The sequence below is a fragment of the Sipha flava genome, unplaced genomic scaffold (genome assembly GCF_003268045.1).
Source record: "Sipha flava isolate LNK unplaced genomic scaffold, YSA_version1 41_pilon_pilon, whole genome shotgun sequence".
In the NCBI taxonomy this organism is placed as follows: Eukaryota; Metazoa; Arthropoda; class Insecta; order Hemiptera; family Aphididae; genus Sipha; species Sipha flava.
In genome coordinates, this window is record NW_020273144.1 from 10881 (window position 1) to 30831 (window position 19951).

The window sequence follows — 19951 nt, forward strand, 5'->3', positions numbered from 1 at the left end:
AAGTCCATCTTTGTACACAAAATTTTAATCTGCCCGACTACCTAGTGACATAAAACATCATTTGAATCCATTTCAGTAGAAAATGAGTTTTTCTCAATCAGCCATGTTTATTATTCGTTTATGCTTACTAGTCGTTTGATATCTGAAACTTTTGTTTATTAGTCTAGTTTTTTTTGTCCAAAATCAATGTTTGATTAAATTTTTTTTCCAATGGTCAAACATAGTCATCTGTAGTTGATCTATTGTATCCGTTTTACTCTACTATTTTTGGCATACCAAAATAATGCTTTCTGTTTGCATCCATTTTAAAGTGCAATATTCTGATGTCTATCATGTGGCTTAGTTCACGTAAAACCGCATTGTGTATTATGTGTATAATGTTTAAATTATTTTGTTTGAAATGGCATCACTGTTTTTTCAGTAGGCATGTTTCACGATGTTTTCAACAATTTTAAATATAGTGCTGCCTTGTCTATCATTGACTAAAACACTTGGAAACTAATTTACTGTCCCTAGGCCTAATTTCATTATTACTTCCATGGCCTGATTTATTTTCCAGATGCTTCTACTTTTAAACTGCAATACTCAAAAACTTTTTCTAATCCATGGATCTATTGAAAATAATAGTAATTTTTTATAAATTTATATTAATATCGTAGCTATTAAAATATAAGTTGCTATGTCTATAAACACTGAAGCCTTTTGGTGTTTTGTATAACAAATAGTCTGTTAAAGAAAATAACTTTTGAAAAATTAACATTAAAGTTCTATCATTCATTTGTTTATTTGATTACTTGTTTAGTGTACCTAAAGATTTTTAATGTATTTATAAAGATTCAAATTAATGTATGGTATAAATTAGCTTGAAATTATATTACAATAGGTAGATATTAATCACTTACATTTTATTGTTTTGCACATTTTGCTTTTTGGAGTACCACAATGAACGTTTCTTTGAAAAATATAGTATGTTATTATAGTTATTGAATTTATATTGTAACTCTGCTTATTTAAAAATATCAACAATTTAAACACTAATTTATTTATTGATAAGCAATTACTCCAAAATTAAATAGTATTTACACACACATATATATGTATAGTATAATATGTATTATATTAAGTATTATTTTCATTGATTATTTGGTTTTGAAATGGCGAAATAAAAAAAACTTAAATTAAAAATATTTTTAAAAAAATTGTATTGACCCTAATTATTGGTTTGAGTTCACAAATTTATCAAAATTAATTTTTTTTATTTATAATCCTAAGTCTTGTTTTGCTTAATGCAATTACATAAAAAAAGTAAGTAATACTTATTATAAATACATACATCAAATTCAAATTCAAAAATTATATATATATTATAAAATTATAATCTCAATTATGATATATTTAAATTTATGATTTATTTTTGTTACCAATATAATGTTTGATGATTATGGTTTTCATTTTTTTATAAAATCAATGTGTTTTATCAATTTTGAAAGTATAAAAATTTTGAATGTTTAATATGGCCTTAAAATTATTATTATTTAGATAACTTCTTGACTGATATAATAGGTCATAAAGTGGTCATTAATAACCACCAGAATTTCACTAGATTACACTTTAAGTTTGACTAAACTGAGTAACCTTAGACTAAATTGTATATTGAAATTGAAATTGTTGTCGTTCAATTCCTTACTGTATATTTTAAATATTTGTATTTATAATACTATTATTATATGATTAAACCTGTTATTTACTGATAATTTAATGTAATTTGTTTGATAAACAGTCATTTTCAAGTATTTAAAAAAAATTAATAATTTTTTTTAGTTAAAATGTATAGCAAAAATGATAATTTAATTGTTTTCTCGTTTTCTATACCAAATAATTAAAACATTTATTTTTATAGGCATACAAGATGTGTAATTCATCAACCCTACCCTCAACACAATTCTCAACAATTGGAAATTCCATAATAAAACCAGGTATGCTATAGTATTTTATGTACTCAATATTATTTATCTAATTATTGAAATATTTCTTTGAATTTATATTTTATTTATTTATGAGATATAAAACATATACCAGCTAAAATATAACAATTACAATCATGTATCTATAGATTTATGTTTATATTTTGCTTGTTTATTAGGAATTCCAAAATTGTCTGCACATGCTGTTAGTGATGATGTAAGCATTTGTCCTGTAATATTACATCCTACAAAGCAGTTGAGTCCTCAAGTAAGTTGAAATATATAATAATTAAATCTTATTTTTTAAAAAAAGTTCTTTGCTATACTTAAATATTCTATGATTCCTTCCAATATTACTGTTCAATTAAAAATACTATACATAAGTAATAAAATATGGTTTTTGAAAAATATTTAATACTTACTTTTTTTTTATAGTTTTTTTTTTTTGCCCAAATGATCTGTTATTGTTATTTATGAATTTGAATTAACATATAATTCTTTTCATAGAGTATTTTGTAAACTTATTTATATTATTATTGTTTTGATACAGGTTCATATGAAGAGTGATTCACTTATTAAAACAATAGGATTTTCACCTTCACGATCACTGATTACATCCCAACCGCAAAGCCGTATTGTTACATCATCATTACAACGGTCAATTATGGAATCTCAAAATGTTTCACCTCTTATAATAACACCCACACCTCATGTTATTCATACGTCTAATGAAGCTGTTCCTGCTAAAGTATATTTATACTAAGTTAACTAATAAATAAGTGCATTCAAATAATTTCATGATTTTATTAAATTTACAGATAGTTCCAATACCATCATCAGCACCTACTTCACATTTTTCTGTAATAAATAAACCAGGTATTTTTAACATTTATCCATTTATATTTATAAATTTAGTTGAAGTATTATCACTATGAATATTATTGTTGGCACACGTGTCATATGCTACCTACCAAGAAAATCATGTCTACAAAAATCTACACATACATATCAATGCCTGTTGGTTTACAGTCGTCCTATATTAAATAGCTTGTTTGTTTACAGTTGTTCATATTTTTTTTTATTTTTTTACAAAAATGTTTTTTTTATATCTTATTAAAAACATTTAAAAACATTTTTTTGATTGACGGATCTCCACCAATCTTCTTGCAATTGTCTTTCAAGATTGGTCACTCCACGAGCTCTGATTCCTTACTTTACTTGCATTTGTTTCCACAAACATTCAATAGTCTATGTTTGACCACCTGTACGTGGATCTATAAAGTTTTTGCTGTGGTTAACTGTTTGGCTTATGGTAGATAGCATATGACACCAACAATTTGTTGGTAGATAGCATATGACACGTGTGCCTTATTGTTGTTTTTCCTAATATGTTTGGTTGGTGGTTTTCAGTTAATTAAATAACCAAGATTAATTTTGAATTCTTACAAAGTACATACTTAATGTTCATAGATAACATATTTATAAATTTTTTTATTATTTTTGTTACTTTATATCATAATATTAATAAAAGGGGTTTAGTCCTTACCTCAAATAAATTGATGTCAACTTTTGACTTATAAATTAAATTGTTGAAAAAAATAATGGAAACTTATTTGAATAATATACATTAAATGGTTATCTTCAACAATATTACCATCCTACCAATGATAAAATCTTCAATGATTTAACATTCCAAGAGTAGATAGAGTGTTAGATAGTGATGACTAGGGCTCAGAAGTTATTACATTAAAAAACATAAGTGATTGTATTATTGCTGTAAGGATATCCAAAGTTGCACTTAAAACAATTTTTTATATATTTTATATATACTTTTTATATATTTTTTTACTTTATGAATAAAGTAAATTGTATTGAAATGTTGACTAAAATAACTAAAAACAAATTTAGTAATAATTTAAAGTATTTTTTATTACTTCTATCATACTACAAATATGAGTTATTTTACAAAATATTTCAAAATAGAAATTCATATAAATACTGAAGTAGTGGTTTTAGTCTGGTCATCTAGGAGTCTACAAATAATATTGTCAACATTTAAAAACATTTAATTTGTACCAATTTTTTATTTAGTTTTTATATAAATTTGTGTGTCTATCTTGAAAATGATTGCTTTGCACAACAAATGATTTTTCTAAATTCTCAAATTCGAAATATCACCTGATTTAAGGACAGCAAGTTGTGCAACTCGTCATAATTGATAACCAAAATAACTATAAATTTATTATTACAACTTCTACTATTATTACAACATTATTTTTTACAACTTCTACTTTTTTCTATCATCAACCGATTTGAGTTATCAAAATTCCAATATATAAGTTAATACTATCATTATATAAACGATATTTAATAATATAATTATTATTTTTTTTTTATCTTAAAGAAATATATTAATAATATTAATATATGATTGTTCATATACCATATAATTTTGATAAATATCCTATATATGATACAAGTTTGATATGAGCAACATAAATATGTGCCACGATGGATGTAAATTGGGCTTTGCATTTTTACTTTAGCGTATTGGGTTTTACATACATCAAATACCTTACAAATCAAATTGGATTATTAATAAGTTTTAATGTTTATTTTAGTGTCTTATGACAGTATACCTGAGTATACTGGTATTCGTCAAAGTATGATATCTGGTGCACCTCCAGTTTACACACAGAGTGATTTTGCTCGTTTCCCCCCTAAAACTTATCATCATAAAAGTGCAGTTGTTAATCCAGCTGTCATTCATGGTAATTATGAAAGTTATTATTTTAATATATATATATTAAGTTACAAAATATGATAACATGTATTATCAATTTGTATGTTTATAAAGTTAGCAATTGATACATTTTGGCTTTAGATTGATCTAGAATTTTTTTATTTTGAAATTATTTTTGTAGTTAGTAAAAAAAAAATCTGTGATTCGATTTTAAAGTTTATTTTCAGTTTTTAATTGTTTATAATAATTTTTATTTTTATTTGAGTCTCTTTTGAAGTCTATATTGATATAGGGGGGACTATTTACTACTGTATCGATAGTTCACTAGCTGAGTTATGTATAAAAATGTATGTAAATTATTTTCGTGTTTCAACAACTAAATTTGAAAACACAGATGATTTAATAATTTAATTTTCCAGTTTGTTGTAGTTGGTAAAACATAAACATTGGAATAACATTTTTTTCTCCAAATTTCAAAATGGATGAAGAATATATTTCTCATTTATTGTGTAGTACGTAAAAATGAAAATATATACAGGTGTGGCGTAATGAACTCCCATATTTAAATTAATTATTACGATAGGTTTATTGGTAGGGTCATTAATAAGGTTTTTAGTCGTGGTAAAGTGAACAACGTCACAATCATCATCATCACAACATCACAATGTCGTGGTCAGGCGAACAACGTGATTGAGACATTTTTCAAGAATGCTAAGTATGATTGCGACGTAGAGGGCAATTTATACTCGGTTTGGTTTGAATCTAAATGAAAATATACCTAATTGGAAAATTAATTGAACACAAAACTTAAGAACTTTTTTTTTTTCAATCCGAAGATTGCTTAAATGATTATTTATATTTCTCTCCACTTATCTCTGTCATTTATAATCCTCATCATTTCCCAGTGTGTTTTTATTCCGGTATCTTCCATCACCTGATTCATAAATGGGCCTTCTTATTCCAGGTTTTCGTTAGATTTTTATTTCTATTATTGTGGTTATTCAGAGACTATTCCTTATTACGTGTTCGATCGATGGTTTCCTCCTCAGTCGTAGAGCATTCCATATTGACTTTGGGGTATTTATTCTTCTGAAAACCTTAGCATTTTTTATCTTTTACATCCATGAAATTTTTAGCGTTCTCCTCCAACTCCATACTTCAAAGGCTTCTATTTTGTCTTTTTCAGACTTCATTATTGTCCAATTATCTGCTCTATATAGAGATACGCTCCACACAAAGCTTTTTATAAGTTTTTTCCTGGTGTCCAGACTTATTCTGTTTAAAGTAAAACTTTATAATAGGCCTCTTTGGCCTTCGTTATTATATATATTATATTTGTATGGCTTTTTTCATCGTCTGTGATTTTGCTCCCCAGGTATGTGAAGCTTGGAACTGTCCCCAGCAATATTCCATCTAGCGTTATATTTGCATAAATCTGCTGTTCGCTACATATAAGAATTTTGGTTTTTCATTGATTTATTTACATGTGGTGTTCTTTAAGCGTATCGTTCATTTTTTCGAGCATGTTAATTTTGTCTTCTTCACTTTCTCCGACTACAACAATATTCTCCGCGAAACGCAGTATTTGCACAAGTATTCTACCTTTCTTTACTCCTCCGATGTTTTCTTTTCTTACTCCTTTTAAGGCTTCTTCTATAAATAGATTAAATAAGATAGGTGGTAGATCACACCCTTGTCTTACCCCCTTAGCATATTTAGCCTCCACTTGGTTATTACCTTTTTCAGCTTTTATAACTGCAATTTCATTGATGTATAGAATATGTATAATTTTTCCATCTTTATAGTTAATTCCAATGTCTTCCATAATCTTAAAAAGTTTTGTCCATTTGACATTATCAAAGGCCTTCTCCAGATCTAAGAAGGCAATAAATAGTTTTTCGTTGGTTCTAAATATTTAAGGACTACAGGATCTAAATAATGATAACTTTTGATTTAAACAAGATGAAGCCACTGCTCATACGACCTGTCGTTCTCGTGACATTTTGCAAGAAATGTTTCCTCGTCGCCTGATCTTTACGGGAAGATGTTGCATGGTTTCCTCACTTACCTGATTTGAGCCCGTTTGACTACTTTTTATAAGGGTACCTTAAATCTGAAGTTTTCAAACGGTGAATTGAAGAAATGAAAGAGGTTATCCGTCGATAAATCGATGGGATTCCACTCAATATGCTAGCGAGAGTGTTGGAAAATTTTCTTGAATAACTTTAAATGTGCGTCGCTCGCCGAGACTATAATTTGAAAGTATCATGTTTAAAAAATAACAAAAAAAAAACTTTATATATTATACTTTCTATTAATATACATTTTTTTTCATTTCTTATATCATTTTGTTTGTAATTCATCTCAGAAATGGGGGAGCCCGTTGTGTCGCACCTTGTACATAGAATCTGGTTGAAACTATATTCGAAACATGTTTTTAATGTCTTAAAACGCAGTTAATTTTATGTTTTAAACAAGAAAAATATAAAACAATACATTTTTTTTTTTTAATTGTATTTAATATAAGTAGTTTAATTTTTAATTACTTAAAGGTATACATTTCTGTAGCCTATATTTAAATTATTTTATTACTAAGTAAATACTCATTTTAAGAATATATAGTTTTTAGTTTATTTAATACAATTATTTTATTAGGTCCTATTACTGGAAATATAGAAGATTCTTGTATAAATATACCTAATAGTCAACATGTATTTAAACCAATTATTTCACCAAGACCTAGTATTTTAAGGAAACGAGATGCAGACGGGTAAGGAATAATTGTCATTAGTTAATTTTATAAATTTAATTTATATATGTTTATGATTTGTATTAAATATAGTGTACTTAGAGCCCAAAAAAATTTAATACCAATCTTGACGAAACCAGACCTAGAAGAGTGTCATGCGGATGATTTATCGCAAAATAGAAATGGATATAGTGAAAGTGGTTTACAAATAGAATCAATTATGGTACCTCAGATTCCAGAGGTTGTATTACCTCAAATTTCTGCTCTGTCTAGAAAATCACACATAATGGTAGAAATAAGTCCACGAAAAAAACCTCGTAAACAATTACTGTATGTATTTATTATACTAAAATATGTATTGTAAAGTTTTCTATTTTGTTTAAATTGCTCTACTGAATTAATATTCTACACTTTTTCTAGACCTGTTAATCAAGATAGTCCATTTAAAATAGTTGGTGATGAAATGGAGTATGTAGATGAAAAAATAATAAAAAATGATAAAACCGAAGAATATCCAGAAGAAGATGTTAATAATTGTAATGATGATCTTCCTGATGGTGATGCTGAAGATGAAGCAGAAGATGATTTAGATGATAATGATATGGACGTTGATGATGATTGTCCTGCAGATGACGACTATGATGAAAATGATGATGACGATGACTTCGGAAATGATTTTGGGGATGGTGAGATTCAAATTAAACTGTTTAATTATCGATTAAATCCTAATTCAATTATAAGTTAATTAAAATTATATACAATTAATTTCATTTCAGGTTTTGATTTTGTTAAATCGGATAAAAATTTCTATGAGGAAGTTAAACCATCCGTAAATGTCAATGATGAGAATTCATCTCTCCCTATAAAAAATAAACGACCAACCTTATTGGCAGGTTATAAAAATCCATTAAAAGGACAACATTCCCACCATTTTCAAAGGTATTGACTGAAGTTAATAATATTTTTATGATTGTCTATGATTAAGATGTTTAGTAGCATGATTAATAAGTCGAGCTTACTGGAATCAAGTAGTAATAATAGTAGTAAAGCCGTGGTTTCCTACGACCACGCATCCGTGATTGCGTGGTGCGCGATGCGTGATGACGCAAAAATTGAAAAAATAGTATTGATGTTTATTAATAATTCACGCACGTGATTGTCGAATCACGCACGTCAATCGCGCAGCAGTCGCCACGAGGATAACTTATTATGCGTGAAACGCAGTGTGGGATTAAATTATTTTATACATTATTAAAATATTTTTCAATATATTATTTATATTTTATATGTTTTATTTAATTTTTATTACTAATTAAAGTACTGAAACATCCCCCCTGCTCCGTTGACTAAACATTTCATGAATTCCATAACGGTAATTATTCGCAATTAGCAATAGTTCTTCATCTGCTTCGTACTCCAAAATTGTATAAAGCATAACCACGTCCATTTTGATGTACTATTAAACATCATCTGACTAAAATTTTCTACTCCAAACCACGCAGTCTTAAAAACGTATCGTAGCAAAACACTTCCATTATGCATCGCGCACCACGTAATCACGGATGCGTGGTTATAGGAAATCACGGCTTAATAGTACCAAGTAGTACTATAGGTATTAAGTACTATTAGTATTAATTAAGTATATATACTATATAGTAGAAACTATTTCTTGGGTTTGAAATCTGTAATGAGTATATATTTTATTATGAGGTTACATATTTAAATATGAAAACAATACTTGTTTCAGTAAATCCTTTAATTTACATCTTGACTTTAGAATTAAATACACATGTGAACAATATATAATGTCAAGACCCATAATAGTTTATTCAATACAAAAACTAATTCTTAAGAGTGACAATTCTGGTTTTCTAGCAAATTCTTAATGACGCCGCTCTACAATTCAAAATGTTGAAGTCAATATTGTAAATACCAACAACTACTACCATGTATTTTAAGGGCTAATAATGGTGTTATTTTATAACAGTACATTCTTATAAAGTACTGATTATGAACTGTTCTTCTTTATTATTTATACTCAACATTATTAAATTTACTATAGTATTTACATTTAAAGAATAAATCATAAATATTCTGATCAGTAATGTATTTGGTAGCTGATCATATAATATTGAAAGAAGGCGATCTTTTAGAATATAAAATTTTTTTAAAATTATTTAATCTATATAAAACGTGTGGCTTTTTTTCTTCTATAAATTGAGTATATAAATATAAGATTTATAATCTTATTTTCAGTTAAGAATAAATACACTTTGAATTTGAACTACAACTTTTTAAAAACAACAATTGTTAAGTTAATACTTCATATTCATTAAATATTTATGAACCAATTTCTGATATTTATATTTTAAATGAAATCACTGACAATTTATGACAACTGTCTATGTATTGAAAACATAGATAATCAATATTGTATGTAGATGGTATGAAGTTACTTATTACTTTATTATATTATATATATATTTTTTTTTTTTTGTATTTTAGGTATACAGATTACAAAATTAAAGAAACCAAAAAGCAACTTGCAGAAATGCAGCAAGCCAAAAAATGGATGTCAGATAGTAAATCTGGATGGAGAGTTAAAAATTTGATAGGGCAATTTGACGAAATGGTAAATTATCAATCTATTTTAATTATATCAACTTTTATTTTACCTTTAATAAATACAAATATTTTTTATTAATAAAATAGATTTTAATATTTTGATTTAAATAAAATTAAAGTTTTGGTTAGAACAGTTAAAAATTAAATTTATTATTCATATTTATTTGTTATTAACACTAAAAAATATGTAATTTTTCTATTTTTTCCCCTAAAATGTGAGGATAATTAAATAATATTCTTTATGTATAGTCTGTGTGTTTGGTGATAGCTTTTCTGATTTATCTATAAAATTTGATAGTGAACTTTTTTTTAAGTTTTAATCAGTATGCATAAACCATATTCCAAACTAGTTGCCCAAAACATGTTTCTTAATTTTTTTTTTTTTTTGTCTCATATTATTGACTATTTAAATGTTCTTTTGTAGTTTAAAATCTTTTTATAATTGAATATAATAAAAGTTTTATCTTAATTTAAAAGTTAATTAAAACAATTTACTAATATTATTAAGTAATAAGATATAATTTTAAACAATAATTTCTTTTGAATTACATATTGTGTTGATCAAATTAATACCTGATCATGTATTTTAATGTTTAAGATAAATAAAAACATAGCAAATACTTTTTGTAAGTTATTTTATAATAGTATTGTAGTAATTATTGCAGTAATCTAATTAGAGTAGATATGAGTCATTAACAAAAAAAAAAAAAAAACATTTTAGGGGAAAAACGAAGCAGATATTATTGTAGAAATGAGTGAAATATTAGATATATTTGAAGATCGTGTTGAAAATCTTGCTAAACGAGACGAACTCATTGAGCTTATTAAAGTATGTATTTAAGTAATGTTTTTATTTATTTTATTTTATTAGTTATCAAAAGTTGTATACTAAATATTGCTCTAGCTAATTATTTATTGTTACTAAAGTAAAATTGTGATTATATGGTATATACAGTACCTATTTAAAAATGTTTTTCTTCAATTTAATTTTTCAACTTGTTTTCAATATTAGAACTTTTAAATCAATTCACAGAAAATTATATTTTGTTCATTGTGTTTTTTATATTTTTTCAGAAAAATGTTCAAAGAAGTAAAGTTACGAAGGATCAAATTGAAGAAACTACTCAACAGCTGACTAAAATATTTGAGTATAAAACATTAATTGAAGACGTTGTGGATAAATATTGTCCCAAAGAACTTAAAAAGAAAAGTCCGAAAGTATTTAGCAAAACTTAGACGGTATATTTTAATTCTATTTAATTAATTATATTAATATTACATTTTTTTGAAAAAAATTTTTGTTTCATTTGAAAAAATGTGTATATCGTATTACGTTTTTTTGTCTTAATTTATTTCAATAGAGTTTTTTATTTTTATTAAGCTTTGTAAAAAATAATTTTTTGTAAAATATTGTAATTAAATGAAATTATATAAAACAATTATATATAAAATCTATTATTTTTTAACTAGTATTTTAAAATTACTTTTGTTTTTTTATTTATTAATTTTTTTATAGCATTTGACTCTTATTTTATTATAATTAGTTATCAAAGTCAACAAAACTCCTTTTTCCATAATGAAGTAGACCATTACTTACCGAAGCACGCCAAATTAATAATATTTATGATGGAAAACTAAAAAAATTTTTGCCAAATTTTGATAAGTTCAATTTAAGTTCATTTAATTAAATAAAATAACCATGAATATTTTAGATATGTATTGTCAATAAGAATCTAATTTCACTGCGTAAATATCTAAGATATTTTTAAGAAAATTACACTACAAAGTGCATCTCCTTGGCGTACAAAATATAAGTTTCAAGTTAGATATAACTTATTAAAAATAATCGATAGGAGTAGAAGATTTTAATTTTGGATTAGTACTTAAAAATTATATTGACTAAGGTTTTTTTTAATGATTTTGCCCTAATAAATTTATTTTAGTAATAAACTAGCTTCTGTGTACAATTTTAAACATGATATGTAAATATTATGTATGAAATGCAAATCCTATAAGCTATATTAATATTTTCTATGGACCAAAATATATTTTACATTTTATACATGATAATTTGATAATATGATTATATGAGAAAACCAACTAAATCAAATACTATACTAATAGAATGTATTTTCTATAATCTGTAAGATAAAATGTTGCAAATTTCTCATCTAATTAATTTAATCGGAAACATAATTTCAAATTAAAAATAATTATTTCCGTGTTTGGAGTTTATTACTTAGCCTTAAGCTATTCTATTCATAATGTTACTATGGTTATCATAACTTTTCGTACATATTTTATCCCATTTAATATAAAACTTTGGTATATTTAGCTACAACTATTGTATCATAATTTTTAACACTGAAAATAATTTGTAAATTAAGACAAAATCAGTGGTGGATTTAACTGCTATTCGGTGTATGTACCTATATAGAATTTTTTTTTTATACTTAGTCTATTAATTTTATAGTAACATCTTTAATTATTTTTTACAGAAATGATGAGTTTTTGTTGTAGCTCATATGAATTAAAACATTTATTGAATTTTATTGTCATAAAAATGCATTAAAAAGAAAAATGTAAATGTTGATTCTTCTAATCAAAATTTTTTTTTTTTTTAGTTGTTCATATGACATTTAATATTTGTTTTGGTCAAGAACAAAATTTTAATTATTTGTTTATGTCTCTGCGTTTAATTTAAACTTATTAGAAATTACACAATTCAGTTGGAGGCACTGAGAGTTCCCATGTTATATTTTTTGATTTAATTGAATCTCTTAGATCCGCCATTGGTAAAAACATAACACACATTTTTTTTTAAAAAATTTTGTTAATTGTATGTAATGTGTGTAAATTGTTTCAGGCTTATAATTTTTCTGATGATCATCATTTAATTTTTTGGGAGAAATTGTTTTGATAGCTTAGTGAAGATATCTAATCATGCTTGTTATTCATGCACTTGACATTGAAATTAAATTGCACTAATGTTCACATACATTAATATTAATTTTTTTGTGTGCACATACATTTAATACTATTAACATACCATTTCACTTGACCTTTGTGAGAAGTGTAATGTTTGATAATAACAAACTTAATTAAGTCTTAATTTTATTACTCCTGATGTTTTTAATGCATTTTGATGTACAGGAATTGTTAAAAATGGATACTCAATCTGAAACGATCCACGAGGAAACTTGTTGATCGATTATAATTCGAAATTGTGTGAAACACTATATAACAGGTTAAACACAACTGATTAATCCCTATTATGTTTAATTATGTTTATTTTGATTTTTGTATTCACTCTTATCGCAGGTCGTACATTTTAATGTTTTCGGATTATGGTATCCTGGTTGATTCTAAAGATGTTTATAAAAACCAATGGCATCTGTTTAACGGAATATATTACACGGAGATAAACATCTTGGTTAGGATTTTTCACCAAATCAATATCATCACACCTTTGAAAGGTATTTGCGTCAAATAATGTTACATGACAGTGTTTATATAGTATTGAAAACTATGACTGATTAGATTAAATTAGTTAAATCTTATAATACTTGTTTCATTCATTCGAATAAAAATTCAATTAATAATTAACCATATACAAAAGATGATTGCATTTATTAAATCATAATTTTCCCTCAACAGTAATATATGGATGAGGTAAATAAGACATTTAATTTTTTCTTTGCCTGTTTGGTATAACCTTATTTATCCTTTTTTTTTATATCACATTGCTATTATTATAGCTAATGGTTATTTTGAAAACTGTTTATTGGATATTATAAAAACAGTTGTCTGGGTATCATTGTTAATAGGTTGAGCAGAAAATTAATTTTATTAATAGTTCTTGGAAATCATAAGTCCTGTTTTAGACTTCTATTAAATCATTAATCAAATAAACATCAAATTGCATTTTTTTATTTTTTTTATTAAACTAAATACATTTTTTATGTTTGTTCGCTGTTAAAATCACTTAATATTACGTAGAAAATATGTATTTAATGAAACGCGTTCAAAACTGAACATAAGTAATAAAGTGGTTTGTTCTTAATATTAAAACAAGCCTAAAATAAGTTCTGAATTTCGATTTTATTCATTGGCAATTTTATACTTTATACACTATATTTTTATTTTTATATTGAACCGTGAAGGATTATATTTTAGGTTTTAATTTTTCAATAAACGTATTATATTATCTTCTAGAAATTTAGTATTATTACGTATTGACTATACTGAATATAAGAATCATACGTTTTTATAAACTTTATAATGTATGTACAGGGAGACTCGAAAATTTATTGGTATCGTGATAACTTTTGCGTGAATTAAAATAATCAAATTATCTTATTGTGGTATATTCTTATAATAACTTAAATGGCTGTAGAACACACTATTTCATTTTTTTTTTTTTTTTTAATAAACTGAATATTTTGGTAAAAATATTTTTATTTTTGTAATATTTGAAAATTACTAGTTCATTGATTCTTCTGAAAATGTTAGTTCATATCTCTAATTTCTGAAGCATTATAATTATTTTAATTCATAGTAAAATAGTTTTTTTTTTTTTTTAAATATATGTTTATCACTGAATTTTCTTTTTTTTTTATAAATTACCGTTTGATAAATATTTATCTTGTAAATTGTGTAGAAAAAATGATTTTAGAATTTTAGACGTCGAAACATTGATTTTACAAATGTATAAAAATATTTTGTTTGATATCCAAGTTTATTATTGAACACCGTGTTTTGACTACTAAATCAAATTGATCTTCATCGTTATAATTTTAAAATATTATTCGTACATAATATGATAGATGAGTTGTTTAATACCGTGTTTAAGATGAATTAATGCAAACTTTTGATTTATCGCAGTATCGGTGTACGATAAGCATGTGTGAAGCATTTTTTCATTAAAATCTGAAAATTGAGTACAATTTTTAAATGTATTTTAACTGAACATTTTTAGAAGAGTTTATAATCTATTAAGAGAGTTGATGGACTATTCGTGTTCCTCAAAACACCGAAATAAATAAATCTGATTAGTGATCATATACTTTAAGTTTTTATTTAAATTCTAACCATTCGTAGGGGTTCGATAGCATTATTTTGTATCTCATCATTATATCAAAACATTTGTGTTCAGATTTTACAATGGTCCAAATCAAATCGACCTATTCCGACCGGCTTGAGTGATTGCGTTTTGGTCGGGTACTACACAGGAATACACCGGTCAGTACTCACGTGCAAACTTTTTTCAAAACGCTAATGTTCTCATTACCCAAATCTGTCAACGTGTTCTGTTTACTATTTCACTAGCTGCCCACACACACACACAAATATATATATATATATAGGGCTGTGTTAAGGGAGGGGTAAAATGGGGTAATTGCCCCCGGGCGCTGTAGTGTTTTAAAAGTAAGAGGGAAAAAATTTTTCCCTAGGGCGCTGAAATGTTTGACGCAGCTCTGTGTATATATATATATATATATATATATATGTATTTATAAATATATGCACAAGTGGATTCGTAAACGCGGAGATTGGTTTCACTTGACAGAACTACGTTATTTGGTAATTATTATTGATCTACTTTCGATCGGAGTGAACCGTGATATATACGACGTGTAGAGTAAAAACTGGTCCTCAAATTCTACCCGTTTCGATCTTTCGTAGTCCTTTAAACACGCCAGCCGTAAGGCTTATCTTAACCACGTAAACACTCAAAGATCACAATATTTCTACTGATCATATTATGTCTTCTCGATATTCTTCTTTTTTTATTTACATTTCTGTGCCAACAGCAACCGTTGAATGAGTCTATATATACCATATATTGGTTGAAATAATATACATTTCGTTTATTGTTAAAAAAAACGTGCGCAGTTACATCACAAATACTGGAATCGATTTCTAAATTATGATTAATTAATCGCGGTGTATTCAAGTTTTTTTTTTACTCGAAGAATAATACGAAATATTAATTATGTCAGACTACAGTTTCAAATGTTAAAAAACAAAAAAAAATATAGTTTTTCAATAAATCAAAAACTCTAATTATAGTTAATTTTTCTTATTTTATTTCAAAAGTACACATTTTTTTAATCTTAACTATCAGAAACAATAATTTTATTAATTCATAACATAAAAACCTAATTTTTCAACTTCACTCTTCAAATATTTCTTTTTAATCCATATTAAAATTAAAAATAATTTGTCAACCGCTGATTTTAATATGTACTTAACTTAAAACTATTATGATCGATAATCGATTTATCAAATTTATTTCTAATTAAAAAAACGTCTTCCTTAAGCCCGGTTTACACACAACGACTTATTGCACGTTTTGTTGGACATATAAAATGAACAATAAGACGTACATTTTATAAAGTGTCTACACGTTCCAACTTTAACTCAGTTTTCCATACCAGTTTCAACTGTATTTCTGTTCATTCTTCAATAGTGTTCAGTTATTTTAGTGATGTTTGACGATATGGAAGAAGCACTATTGTGGTTTACCATAATGTTCCTAGTACGTGTGCAACAGAATTTCGTAGATCAGACATGTTCGCAAAAAAAAAACAAAAAATACCATGCGAATCAAATTTTATATTATTTATTAAATATTATAGGTTAATATACCTACTAATGATAGATCCTACTATAATATATTATAATTATTAAAAAGAAAAAAACGAAATTAAGTTGTTAAAACTATTAAGTAAAGGAGAAAATTAAACCTAAAAAGGACGAAAAGTTGTACTATACATCAATTTTGTAGTTACATATGACGAAATGTCGTTCAACTTCACGTAAAATGAATCCGCGCCCATCAGTCTTTCGATCCAATCTTGGATTTCATTCCGATTCGATAAGAAGTACGATTTACTGTATACATGCTCCGTTTTACTTGATATGATTAGTCGTGTTCGATAAAACATACAATAAGTTGTTGCGTGTAAACCGGCCTTTATACTTAGCAATTATTTTTTATTTTATTGAAAAAAAAAATTAGGATGTAGTCATAAAACCAATCACAAATCATTCCTGTTTTGGTATACATATAATATGAAATTGAAAAAACAACACATCATTTATTTTAAAAGGGTTTGTTTGTTTGTTTGATGTTTTTTTTTGTCATGTAAAAAATTAATGTTTAACAATTAAAATATATACTATATTTCAGTAATACACAGTAACAGTGATTTAAAAGTAATTCTGCTATATTATAGCATTGGTTGTTGCATAATTATAAAATTCGTTAAAAACCGGTTTTAACTATTCAAAATGAATAAATAATTTGATTAATTGAATATACCCGTTTTTATTACACTTCTTATGATGTTGTTTTATTATCTTTCTCGTCTGTTTTTTATTTTTTTGAAAAGTGAATAAATAGATAATTCAATTAATGCGTTGTACTTTCGATTGTCAAAATAAATATAAAAAAAGTATGAAAACATTACAATACCGATATGTTTCAGCTCTATTTACATTGAAATTAATCATTGTTATTATTGGGACGGGAATTTAAATAGGGGTTTATATGAAAACTTTTTTTTTCAGTTAATTATAGTATTATTCATAACTTTTATTTGAATATATGTTACCCAAAGATTTATTTTCTTAACTGACAAATATGAATAAAAAAAATAACTATCTTATTCTGATTTTAATAAAGTTGATTCATTTTTATAAATCACTTTTTACTTTTAAAATAATTATAATGTAATTATATGTTATAGTTATGTATATTAATTGAATTCAGTAAGACTATTGTGTTTAGTGAAATTCCCCCAAAAGCCATTGTGTTGAGAAATATTTTTGACTAAAATACAATTTTTCTCTCTATTATTATTATTTATTTAGACTCTATTTGATAGCTTTATAATAAAAACCCAAAATCACAAGATTTTATGAACATTACATTTTTAATCGTTTTCGACGCAAAAACTAGTATTTTATGAAACAGTAAAATATCGTTTCCCATCACAGTTATGTACAACGTTTGGTCTATAGTATACACTTACGTCGTGATGGAATTTTCTTAAACGAAATATTGAAAACTTCGCCAATCATCATCAATTTACGATTCTTGTTCAAACATAATTGCAGAAAGGTAAGAGTGGGCTAAAAGAAGGCGTGTTGATCTTATCATATTCTGTACTCGTTTCTATGTTTGTACATTGTGTATATGGAATTTCTATTTTATCTTAAAATCAAAATATTCAATAGTTAATCGAACATAACAAAATCGAGTAACGAATATAGTACGATTGGATTTTAATCTGTTTTTAGTAGAAATCCACAGGTACTATGGTATTTTATTTCGTGTGCCCTTGTCGATTTGAAAATGTTGGGCAACCCATTCTATAATACCTGGGGACGCCAACATCCGAAAAAATCAATAAGTGAACTTTTACAATGATGTTTTTTATTTTCCATGATGGAACTTTTGGATACTAAAACTTAACAAGAAGTTTCACACATAGTATCTCTTTATATTGAAAGTCGGACCCACGGATTAGATCCATTTAAGACTTTGAAAGGTTATTTGATATTATTTATTATCAAGGGCGTATTCATGGGAGGTTATATTTTTAAGTAATAATTAATTTTGTTATAAATTATTGAAAAGATTTTGACAATGGAGTTGGGAGTTTGAATCTCCAAATCTCCCTCTCACCTACGCCATTCTTTATCATTGATAGAAAACCTATTTTCCCGCCGAAATGTATACACGGGTGTGGCTCAAGGGGTTGGTGACATGGTCTACGATTAAGGCGACATTTAACATTTTTATACTTTAATTGTTTTTAAAAAAAAAATTACAATTCCTAGTACCTACTTAAACTACCTTATAATAACCCAATACTGACCTACCTTATATGAAATTATGTGTAGTAAAAAATAAAACTCTATAAGTTGTTGGTTTTTTTTTTTTTTTAAATTAGTAGTGGTTATTTGTGGTTTATTTGTCTACAAATTATTGATCTAATCAATTACTTTACATTAATACATTTAATGAACTCAGAATTTAAGTATAATTATAATTTAAGCCTATTTAAGTATTACTTTTGTAAAAAAAAAAAAATTGTTTACGAAACTTAGTTTACCTAGGTGTGAGTAAATATTGGGGCCTGTGTGTATACATACAAGATCTATGGATATTTGTGAAATCTAATATCTTTGTCGTAAACGTACATTTGTATACGTACAACGTTCGTAAATTTTGCTGCACAGTTCAATTTCAAATTGTCACACTGATATCACGTCGAGCACTATTTTAAGTTCTAAGAGACGTTAAAAAAAAAAAAACTATGTTTAATTTATTTATATATACATTATAGCATGTCAGCACACTCATTATTGACAGCTTTGTCCGATAGTAATCGTGTCGAATGGTCGGTACGGAACCGTGAAAAGACTGACGTGATAATCGGAAACAAAATAAAAAAAAAAAGAAAACGATACTTAAATTAAATATTATATTTCAGAAACAATGCAATCGTTTATTATTTGGTTCAGGGTACGGAAAAAAGTATTAAAACGTTTTAATTGTTTTCCGATAACGAGTGCGAGTCGACGGTAAATAAAATGAAAAATATACTGCAGTACTGCAATAATAAATGATCGCAGTGCGTTGTACGTGAACGGAATACACGGTTCGCAGCAGCGCGAGCGAAACTACCGAGGTCTTAACGTGCGCGTTCGATCTGAACTTTAATATTTCACCCGTAGCTTAACGGTTACACGATTTTCAACTGATAACCGCTAGTGTTGCGCGCACGAAACGACCGGTGACGCGGCGGCACGGGCGGAAAACGCGTATATTACGTATAATTTTCACGTTTGCCCCCC

At 26.2% G+C, this 19951-nt stretch overlaps 1 protein-coding gene across 3 annotated transcripts in view; it reads left to right on the forward strand.

Moving 5' to 3' along the window:
- Window positions 1–1900: 1900 nt before the first annotated feature.
- The window catches only part of LOC112688951, a gene marked incomplete at its 5' end in the record, with an annotated part of 22782 nt that continues 4731 nt past the window's right edge, over window positions 1901–19951 (forward strand). For 2 of the 3 annotated variants that reach the window (XR_003149091.1, XR_003149092.1), the window contains 14 exon segments: window positions 1901–1976; window positions 2144–2232; window positions 2515–2712; window positions 2783–2840; window positions 4586–4735; window positions 7363–7477; window positions 7550–7786; window positions 7877–8142; window positions 8233–8395; window positions 9962–10088; window positions 10803–10910; window positions 11156–11320; window positions 13235–13328; window positions 13403–13557. Coding sequence is in view for 1 of the 3 variants with exons in the window: in XM_025562397.1 (XP_025418182.1) it covers window positions 1901–1976; window positions 2144–2232; window positions 2515–2712; window positions 2783–2840; window positions 4586–4735; window positions 7363–7477; window positions 7550–7786; window positions 7877–8142; window positions 8233–8395; window positions 9962–10088; window positions 10803–10910; window positions 11156–11317 (1749 nt within the window). 3 annotated transcript variants of the gene reach the window in all.